The sequence below is a fragment of the Mya arenaria genome, chromosome 14 (assembly GCF_026914265.1).
Source record: "Mya arenaria isolate MELC-2E11 chromosome 14, ASM2691426v1".
In the NCBI taxonomy this organism is placed as follows: Eukaryota; Metazoa; Mollusca; class Bivalvia; order Myida; family Myidae; genus Mya; species Mya arenaria.
In genome coordinates, this window is record NC_069135.1 from 7006717 (window position 1) to 7018284 (window position 11568).

The 11568-nt window shown below is 33.7% G+C and overlaps 1 protein-coding gene across 10 annotated transcripts in view; it reads left to right on the forward strand.

Annotated features, from left to right (window-relative positions):
• Window positions 1-10111, forward strand: part of LOC128217050 (S-adenosylhomocysteine hydrolase-like protein 1) — a 69536-nt gene extending 59425 nt beyond the window's left edge. For all 10 annotated transcript variants that reach the window (XM_052923895.1, XM_052923892.1, XM_052923893.1 and 7 more), the window contains 8 exons: window positions 342-388; window positions 770-922; window positions 2188-2353; window positions 2764-2862; window positions 5046-5114; window positions 5735-5813; window positions 6797-6917; window positions 7764-10111. In XM_052923895.1, the coding sequence (XP_052779855.1) occupies window positions 342-388; window positions 770-922; window positions 2188-2353; window positions 2764-2862; window positions 5046-5114; window positions 5735-5813; window positions 6797-6917; window positions 7764-7770 (741 nt within the window). In that variant the 3' untranslated portion in view covers window positions 7771-10111. The remainder of the gene's footprint in view (window positions 1-341; window positions 389-769; window positions 923-2187; window positions 2354-2763; window positions 2863-5045; window positions 5115-5734; window positions 5814-6796; window positions 6918-7763) is intronic.
• Window positions 10112-11568: the final 1457 nt, after the last annotated feature.

Consider the following 11568-nt stretch of genomic DNA (forward strand, 5'->3'; position numbering starts at 1 on the left):
TAATTAAGAAAATTGGTGAAAACTGAACATTTAACACTGATTGTTAAAGAAATACATATATACATATAAAATTATGTCTGTACTTTAAACATTGAATGTCAAAGGCATAGGTTTGTACTTTAAAACAATGAATGTCAAGGGCGATGTCATTCACTTGTACATTGGACAATGGTTGTCAAGGTCATAAGTTTGTACATTGAACAATGATTCTCAAGGTCATACACTTGTACATTAAACAGTGATTGTCAAGGTCATACATTTGTACATTGAACAATGATTCTCAAGGTCATACACTTGTACATTAAACATTGATTGTCAAGGTCATACATTTCTATTTTCAGACAAAGTTTGACAATTTGTACAGCTGCAGGGAATCTATCCTAGATGCGTAAGTTAGGTTTATATTTAAGATGTTATTTTTAAATAAAATGTGTTAATGCAAACTCTTGTAGCAAAGAGCCAATGAAATAATATTGCAAGATCACGAAATTCAATTCACTATAATGCTTACATTAAAATTTGATTTTGTTTCAAATCAAATTGAATACTCCAATTAAAAATTCAAATGAACTTTGCCTTAAATGATAATTTAAACAATTTGATCTGAAATTTATATCACTTCTTTAACAAAACTTTATAAATTCCAGTCTTTACATACACATGAAGAATGTAGACATTTTTTGTACTTGCCCTGTTTTTTATTCAACTAGCTCCGACTGTCTTAATTGTCAAGATCTTCCTTAAAATATGACTCCTCCTTTATTTCCAGTCTTAAACGGACAACAGACATCATGTTTGGCGGCAAGCAGGTGCTTGTGTTAGGATACGGAGAGGTTGGGAAGGGGGTTACCTCCGCTCTCAAGGGGCTAGGGGCCATCGTCATGGTAACAGAGATTGACCCCATCTGTGCCCTACAGGCTAGGTAAGGGTCAAGGGCAGAATAAAAGGCGGGGTGGGGATTGGGGGAGGGGCTGGAATTTATTTGTAGTACAATGATGCTTTATGTGTTTTTAAAGCTTTTTTGTGATTCTTAAAGCACATGGTCATCTGATTATGCTAAAATCATGTTTAATTACAAGAGGTTGTTTGAAAGTATTGAGGTTTAAACAAGAGGTGCACAGCAGCTACCTAGAAACAATTGTGATTGTTCTAAATGATTGGTTCTCTTCTGAGTGTTAGGTGACAATGTAGTTATAGAAAGTATTTTGTTTCATTATGTAACAGAAGTTGTTGTAACCTTGGTTTCGACTTTTTCTTCAATGTTATGACAACCATGTTTTTGTATCAGTCTCATAATTGATGTAACACCAGGCACTTAATGAAAAGCTTGTTAACATGTATTTCTAGAATATTTCTGGGCATAAGTGTATTGATCTCTATTCTTCACTGTTATTTTCATAAAAAAAATTGTTCTGCTGTATGAGTTTTCTGACTGAAAAGAGAAGTTATTAATTTAATTATTTCTGTAGGCAAACCTAAGCTCATTTGAAGTACTGATGTCGTGATGATGTTGTGCCTTGCATATTCATCCTGAAAAAGTGTCAGATGAAGAAGTCTGTCCAGAAATTACAAGCCGAGTGTTATGACTGTGTCATTAACCATAACTGTTTGCTTTAACGCTCGTAGGAGCAACAATTCAAAACTTAGTGGGTTTTAAATGATGCTAACTGAAATAATCCCTATGGGATTTGAAAACTTGTTAATTTACTGAGATGTCTTGTATGACAAAAAGTGAGATGATTAGTGAATGTTTAACAATCTAGGGATTAACTCATGTTTATTGCTTTTAATTTAGAATTAGAGTTCAAGATATGGTATTCACTTGAAAATTGGAACTCAGGGTTTGAGTTTGGAATTCATAATTGTTTGTAGCAGGTTCCATTACATTTTCCAGTCATCTTGATTAAGTTGAGAATCTAGTCCAGTGATATATGCTACCTCATCTCACATAGGTGGTTGCCAATTTGAGTCCCACTACAAGTATGTTCTTTTGGCCTCAGTAGAGTTATTCATGTTAGCTTCAAATTGCCTTCACTATCAAGATTTAAATAACGAAAATAAAAATAACCATGCCCCGTAGCAAACAAATAACAAAGACCTGGGTAAGAGGTACGAGGCTCATGGTATAACATATAAATTATAGAAAGAATATTTATTGACTTATGTTTCTGCTTTGTTACATTCCAGTATGGAAGGATTCCGTGTTGTACGTATTGAGGAGGTGGTGAAGAACATTGACGTGGCCATCACGTGCTCGGGAAACAAGAATGTGATTTCCCGTGCCCATATGGACCGCATGAAGACAGGGTGCATTGTTTGCAATATGGGACATTCCAACACAGAGATTGACGTGGTATGTCAGATGTTAAGTCAGGAAATAACCAAACTTGTAAACTGGATGTTCGGGCAGTTGTCAGTACTTGGATATAATTTATTAGTGTAAATGAAAGCAATATGTATTATATATCATTTTGATGTTGTTCAAATGGTTTTCGTTTATCTTTCAAATATGTTTATTTCCTTGTATCCTTTTAATTTTCATACTTTTAGAATTAATGGAGCCTTAAATAGGTTGATAACTTTTTTACCTTGATTTCTGGTCTGCAATGTTCATGTAATTGTTTTTCATGTCCCTCCCTGTGGTTGAGGGATCATATAGATTTGCCCTTAAAATGCTCTGTGGGTAGGTCCATTTATCCCATTTGTCAAAAAAAAGAATATGAAAAATTGTATTAAAAGCATTCCCATATATCTGCTTTACAGAATAGTTTACGCACACCCGACCTGACGTGGGAGAAGGTACGATCCCAGGTCGACCATATCATCTGGCCCGACGGCAAACGTATTATCCTCATTGCCGAGGTGAGCATTTGCTGGGGTATCAATATTCTCAATGTGTTTTTTTTAGTTTGAAAAAGCATGTCTATCAGTAAGAAAGATTAACAGGCTTCATTTATATGTAAGCTAACATTTATTGTGATTGTACAGACTTGCTGTGTTTTTGAATACCTAATTTCTGTTATGCCTTTAATATTAATTACTTAGTATGTGGAATGATCTTATGGGTGTCTGACTATGAAAGTCTTACAAAAACAATTCATATTTCACTTGTTATGTTCGTAGAATTGATAGGTGGGAAAATATTCAGATTATGCCTCAAAAAAGTACCAGTATTTGATATAAAGTTTCCTGACAAATGAAAGAAAGCCCGACATTATGTTTTCTTTGCTGTATAATGCGTCTGACAAATGAAAGAAAGCTTGCTGTTATGTTTCCTTTGTTGTAATGAGTGTCTGACAGATGTTAGAAAGCTTGTCTTAATTCTTTATGATGTCTCAATTCTTAGCCTTTTACTTATTATTTACCTAAAGAAGACATCAATGTGAAATGTACTGTCTTTCTGATACAAGATTATCAAATTTCTTCTAAATGCAAGATTAGTCAAGTTCCTATTAACATAGTAATGTAAGTCTTGAGAAATGTTAAGATGGCATTAACAGTTCATTAAGGTCTCGTATACACTGCTGCTTGAATTAAGATGCCATTAAGATCAAGTAGGAGGATTTTGTTGTATGTTCATTAGATATGAACTAAGTAGGTAAATCTTGGTCAATTAAGGAAATTTGATAGAAATTCCTGTCTTGTAAGATAATTATCAAAGTGAAAATAATCTACCGTATTATATCATGCATAGGACGCACTTTTTTACCTCCAATTCTTGTCTTAAAAAGGGCCTGCGTCCTTTCTATGCTATTAGAATTGCATCTGTTTTTTTCCAAGTCCATTTCAGGTCGAAAATATCGGACCGGGGAAGAACGCGGTAAAAGTAAGTATCTGTACTGCGTCACCGAAGAGAACAACTGACATAGGTAAAATCACGCAAGTTAACACACGCAGAAATGTTTACTTTAAAATGATTTATTGAGAAATAAATTGAAAACAAACATGAGTGTTTACTTTTTTACAAAAGGGACGCTACTCACAAAAACTCGATGTGAGTCAGCACTTTAACTGGTTTGAGTTATAACGGCAACGGAAAATCGGGAAAGGAGGTAAATATCAATTAATCGTTGTTCATGATTTTAATGTTTCGATATTTTACAAAACATTTTGTTGTATCTTACTGTTTTAAAAAATAATAAAAGAATGTGCATAACGCAAAGTAGCATTATTGTCACTATCAAATCTTTTTCAAATGTGCGAAGGTGTGAAAAACACCCGCTGTCTGTCATTAGAAAAACATCCATAGAACGAACTATTGAGATGTTAATACCGTATGGTTGTTTGTTCGCACTTTACCCGTCGTGCCTTCCGCTGGCAAGGATAATTACCGACACGCATTAATTATGCCTGACATGCTTTAATCCGCGCAGCGACAAGCCTTATCAAAACAATCATCAGTTTTGACAATACACAGTTTTGCAACGGTTGCAACGGTTGACTGTCATTCAGAACGCATGTCGGAACTATTGCAACGGTTGCAACGGTTGACTGTCATTCAAAAGGCATGTGGAACTATTGCAACGGTTGACTGTCAGTCAGAAGGCGTTTCAGGACTATTACAGCATTTGTATAAGTCTTATAATATGCGTGAATGTTCTCAAAATGTCAAGACTTATATCATTGTTGTGTACACTAAATTACCGAAATACGACGATAATTATCGAAATACACAAGACAGTTATCGAAATATGCCTTATATACATTTTTTTTTACTTCAATATATGTTATAAATACTTTACCAACCTCAATTTTTCGGCTCCGATTTTGACATTTTTTCGCTGCGTCCTATCTTATATATTAAGGGTTTTTACCCGTTTTTTCAACTATTTTTTTGCCTGCGTCCTATCTATGCTAGCGTCCTATACATGATATAATACGGTATGTACTGAACACGGACATATGGAATATTTGTTTGTTTCTGTGTCTATGATTTGTCTGCTGCCATTTCAATCAAGCATATTGAATTTGTATGAGCGAAGTTATCTGCTAACTCATACAATTGTAGCTAGAGCTTAAGGAATTTGTTGATCTATTTGTTTCAGGGTCGTCTTGTGAATCTGAGTTGTTCCAGCGTCCCTTCCTTTGTTGTGTCCATAACAGCTGTCACACAGGTAATAAGTCACAATGATATGTACATCTTTCATTACAATTTCAAGTTTTAACACATGACACATTTAGATTTTGATTTAGGTATATGGAAAAACTCCACTCGAACGGGTGATATAACCGTATATGGAAAAACTCCACTCGAACGGGTGATATAACCACCTGAATCACCTATAGTCCTATTTTATTTCCTGCTTTCTGGTGGCTTATTGAAAGATAATGGTGGTTTATGTCCTGATAAAATAAACTCTTTTTGAAACGGAGTTTATCAAAACCTAGTTTCACTGTTTCTTCCTTTGAACCCACTATAAAAACCAAAGGTTTCTGCACACAATGCTGTGGAGAAAAATTGAGGACGTCATTTCTGATGTTATGTAATTTAACTAAAATTTAGAATGATTTTCCAATTTAATATTAATTAATTAATCTCTTTGATAGATTATAGGCTTTAAATAAAAACAAACAAAAAAATTCAGTGTAAGATTGCAATATAGGTCATCAGGTGACAAAGAAAATCGTGGTGCTCAATCAGTGAATTATAGTGTTATTTTTCACAGAAACAAACAATAATCTTCTATGTATCTTTAATACAGTAGATGAAATTATTTGGCAACTTCCATTTCAGGCACTAGCATTGATAGAGCTATTTAATGCCCCGGCTGGAAGGTACAAACAAGATGTCTACCTCTTGCCCAAGAAGATGGGTACGTATGTCCTCGGGTTTAAAATGCTGGTTGTTGACTTGACAGGGAACATACAAACAGTTCTCTAACAATATCCCATCCTCTTATTCCTAGAAATGGCAAATATTGAATATTTCCATTAATAGTTCAGTTCAGTCTTTGTAAAAATGTTTTCTTAGCTAATGGTCTTGTCACTTGTTTCTCACTATTTTAGTATACGATAGTTATTCTGTTCATTAACAAAAAAATAATTAGCTCTTTAATTCATATTTCTGAACACAATATAGACAATACTGGCTAAGGTCACAAATCTGAACACTTTTTGAGGTTTTTCACAATTATCTTGGAGAGTTTTTGTTGTAGGAAGTTTAAATTGCGTATGAAACATCTTTGGTTAATGTGACAACATCTGTCAAAGTACAGATTCACAATCTCATCAATTTTATGTCAAAAATCGTTCATTTTATGGACAGTAAATCACCCTTAAATTTATGCTATGGAGGGCACAAATACTGAACACTTGCATTTGCGAATATACAAATAAACACTTAGCTGTAAAGTTATTTATTGTTTCCGATGTTTTTAAAACATGCAATTCAAATGTAAAGCGTGATTCTATTTATAAATATTTTGAATGTAGGTCAACATAACTGCAAAACCTAAAGATGCGCGTGCGCCCTCTGACGTCATTCCTCCCATGTGCTACATTTTGATCTTTAAGCGTATAAACATTGAATGACATTTTTTTAGAAAAATACTTAACAAAACAAGATGAAACTTCACAAGTGTGACCAAGACAAACCTCTGTATTGATCTAGATCATCGAATAATCAATCACGGTAAACAAACTCGTGTTTTAGTCGGTGTTCGGGATTTGTGTCCTGTTCGGAAATGTACCGTCAACCAGTATTCATACCCGTTATTTTTTTTAAAAATGAGTGACTTTTATAAGCTGATGAATTGTGTATTATCAAGTCCTTGACCTAGCTGCCTGCATATTACAGATGAGTATGTAGCGTTGTTACACCTGCCCACGTTTGACGCCCACCTGACAGAGCTGTCAGATGAACAAGCCAAGTACCTGGGACTTTCCAAGACCGGGCCATTCAAACCTAACTACTACAGGTACGTATTGCGGGCTCCTATGAACTTATATTTTCGGTTTGCAGGGCCTAGGGCCCATTCAGTTTAATAATCTTAGTCTTAGGAAAAGTTTGTAGAAACTTCATAATTTGCAACAAATATCTTGTGCTTTTTTCCTACTTAAATACTAAGTTTAAGTTTAACAAAATTACAAGAAATATGATACTGAGATCATTTCAGATTACAATTAAGATCTTTCAGCTACATGTGTTTCAATAATGATCTTAGGTGTAAAGTGAAATTATCTTAGTGTTATATTTTCGAGGTGTAAAGTGAAATTATCTTAGTGTTATATTTTCGTTATTTTGCAATAAATTTGTAGTAAACAAATTTAAGCCAGTATAAAAGAGGATGACACAGTCGAGAGAAACAGAGAATAACAACTTGATGTCATTTGTAATGTTTAAAATCTAGAACCCTTTTGATAGCATATTACAATAGCACTTGTATTAATCTTTTATTGAAAAGATATTGTCTAGTCTTAATAGTCCATAATTTAATTAAGAGTTAATGTTGAATAAGTCAGATTAAATGTTCTTTTGTCATTTTAAACTTGTTTATTTATGTTTGTCTAGTCTTAATAGTCCATAATTTAATTGATTTAGAGTTAATGTTGAATAAGTCAGAATAAATGTTCTTTTGTCATTTTAAACTTGTTTATTTATGTAAGTAGAAATTTAATATATTTATATGTGGTGATTTTGAAGGTTTGACCTTAGTCAAGTACACAAGCCTGTTGTCATGGATACCAAAAGTCTAGATGTAGCGTTTGATGAGGTACATCTATATACTCCAATAAGCTGGATTTACACTATTGTATCATTTCAGGTACTAAAGCATTGATTGTGATAGCTAAACTAACTCAACAAGAATGCGTCATATCCTGAGGAAGGATACACACCACTGATATTGGGTTACAGTCAACCAACATTAGACAGCATTCACCAAGTTTCAACAGTTTTCTCCACACTTGTTTTTGGACCTCAGGCATATCATGTTTCAAACCCAACAATATTTGTAATTTCCAGACCATGCTTGAATAATACATAAAAAAAGTTCATATATAAAGGAAAAAAAACTTTTTTTCTTAGAAACATTCCTTGTTGAATAGAATGTCTATGAGAATGTGATATTCACTTGAATCTTATTAGTAGCAGTTACTTTATTCTCTTGTCATCTGTATATTCATTTTTTTGAGTTCCAATAATTGTATGCACATAGCTGTATATGGGTATGACATATTTAAAATTATGCAAAGTAGACACATTGTTCATGTATTGATCAATTAGTGTTGTAGTGTGCGCACAGTCTGTATCTGTATAGTGAGACACATTCTTCTAGCTGTACTCAATACTGGCTTCATATATCTTCCAGTCAAAATGTGTGCCAAGATATCTCATTAAAATCTATCATGTAGAAATTGGTAGTTTCCTCATATATATTTGAAAAAAACAAACTTATTGTTACATAAGTAATAAATGATAGTCAAGAACAATAAGCTGGGGTATTTAAATTGTTATAGCTTAAAAGTGAATCGTTATTCATATGTAAATGAATCATGCTTCAAATTTATAGGTTGCCATTTTCATTTGGTTTCATATCTCATTCAAAGTTCTTAAATAAACTGGCTGAAATGGAAATGACAAATTAGCAATTGTTCACGTTACACAACACTCCGACTGGACTTGTAACAATAGCCGTTGTCTTTGTGTTATGTTAGACCGAAATAGGTAACACGACATTGTGTAGTTGACATTCATGTCTGACACACTTCCAAAGTCAGTTTTATTTTGAAGATTTGCCATTAGGTTCTGATGTTATGTGCTCAAATAGCTATAACAAGGGATGTCTAATTTTACAGTGAAATAATGGAGGTTTGAGGTGTCATACTAGAACACTAGGTCGTACTAGGAATTCACATCAAATCTAAGATTTTTCTTAACTTAAAATACATTGACTCAGGTCAATTGTTTTTTTATGGATACATTTTTTTAATCTGGTATCTTATAATTAATTTTCACCTAAGATAAATTCCTTCACATTGTTCCTTGTCATGCATTTTGAGTTCTGACATTATTAGTTTTTCATCTGTAAATAAAGTCATTATAGAGTTTAATATAAAAGTATACTGTGTTATCAACCAAGAAATTTTGTATTTTGAAATTTAGTATTGGTTTTGTGTTATAATGATATTTTTTGTAAAAGTCAGTGAATCATGTTTATCTAAACACACTCAATTGATTTTTGAGTCCATTGATTTTTTTGTACATGACCTAATTAATTAACAATAAATATTGGAATTTTATTATGTAGCTGACCTATATAAAAATGTTCATATTATATCAATCTTTGGGCGGACATACAGGGAATAATTAATCATGTATTCTTTAGGGGCAATGAGATAGGGATTTTAATTGTAAAAAAAGGTTTATTCGCCTAAAATAAAGAAATAAGGGTTCCTCATTGAAGTGGAAATTTGAATCTGTTGATAAATATAAAGATCAACAATGGATTTATTTCACAGAATGTAGAACAAGGGACCTGTCCGCTTTATGAACAGGTCATGCTATGGATATTGGTGGTTTACATTCATGAAGTGAGACAGGCCCATTTCCTATGTAACATATACCGTCAGTTTATTTTTCCCTTTAGGCTATGTCTGCACAGGAATTCTTTTTGTATTCGGAATTTCAATATTTATTATATGCTGTTATGTAGTACAAGAATTAATTTATAGATCTGTTTTAAAACTGTTTCATGAATCAGTTTTTGTGAATCGTTGATTGTGAATCATTAAATGTTCGATTTTGATAAAATTAGTTTGTTAGCTGCCCATACTTAACTTAGTATTCTAAAGAGCAAATTTTTACTGACCTTTTTCACTCAATCAGTTTTAATGACCATAAGGGAAAGCTTGTGAAAAAATACTGTGAATTCTTATCCTTGTTTATCATGCGTAATACTGTTGTATAAAAACACTGCAATAATCCCTTGTGAAGTGATTTAATGAAATGGTTTTGAAGGTATATATAATCATGTTGTTATTATCATATAGCTGTGTTATTTGAGAAATGAAAAACGCATATGGTGATCTTCTGTGTTCATTAAAAAGTTGAAACATTCTAACTCCAGATGCATATGCTCTGTTAAAAAAGATTAATAAAAGTTGAAAACAATTCCTTTGTTTTATTAATTCCTTTCAGTAAATTCTTGGTATCGTAATCCGTCACAGAATAACCATCAAAGACAATTAAAGAAAACATCAAATAAATTGTTCTTTTGGAACATTTTATGCCAGTACTATGGCCTTCAAACAATAGTTATAATAACCAAAAAACTTTGGACGAAGTTTTAAAACTACAATCATTATGCAAATGAGTCAACAGGAACATATTTTTAGCTAACCTGAGCACTAAGTGCTCAGCATGAGCTATTGGGATTGGGTGATTGTCCGTCATCAGCCATCCATCCGTCATCAACATTTTTCTTCAAACAACTTCCTACTAAACCACCTGGAACAATTTCAACTTAACTTCCCAGGAGTGTTCCTTGGGTGGTTCACTCAAGATTATTTCAATTTAAATGGTTCCATGCAGACCTTTTGTTGCCATGGCAAGTATGAGGGCCACTTTTTAGCAATATAAGATCACTGTGTCCTTGAACTTTGACCCCTAAACTCAGTAGGGGTCATCTACTGGTCAGACCCAGCCTCCATGTAAGGTTTAATGGCCATAGGTCCAGGCATTGTTGAGTTATCACTTCCAGTAGCTTTGTTAACCTTTTCAAGTTAAAGGTCACTGTGACCTTGTCCTTTGACCTGAATTCCCCTAAAATCAATAGGGGTCATCAACTGGTCGGGCCCAACCTTCATGTTAAGTTTGATGACCATAGATCCAGGAATTATCAAGTTTGCATTCACGAATACTGTGACCTTGACCTTTGACCAATAACCCCTCAAATCAGTAAGTGTCATCTACTGGTCAGGCCCAACCTCCAAGTCAAGTTTGAGGGCCATGGGTGCAGACATTGTCCAGTTATCACTCAGACAATCTTTTAACATTCAACATCACTGTGACCTTGACCTTTGACCCAATGACACCTAAAATCAATACAGATCATCTACTGCTGGTCAGGCCCAACCTCCAAGTCAAGTTAAAGGGCCATGGGAGCAGGCATGTCAAGTTTGTTGACAATAGGTCCAGGAAAAGTGGAGTTATCACTTGGACAAGCTTTGGTCTACCAACGGATCAACCGACCGGTTTTTGCAAAGCAATATACCCCCTCTTTGAAGAGGGCCATAAAAATAGCTTTGGCTATTTGATCATTGGACATAATTATAGAATGCGAGTCCGAGATCATTCAGTCAAATTTCAAGGTCATACGTGAGTTTTATTGACAATGCTTAAAGCAGGCAGCATAAATATTTTTGTAAAACCTTTCTTCTGAAAAAGTCGGCCTCAAAAAAATGACAAAAAGTGTCATCCATTGCTATGTCTGGTATCAAGGCACCCAATACAAAGATAGACTTTTATCAAAATAATGTAACCAGTAAATTCAGGAGGCAGAATGGTATTGTATTTGACAAGAAATACATGACACAAATCCATTTCCTGTGGATTTACATTTTCTGTTT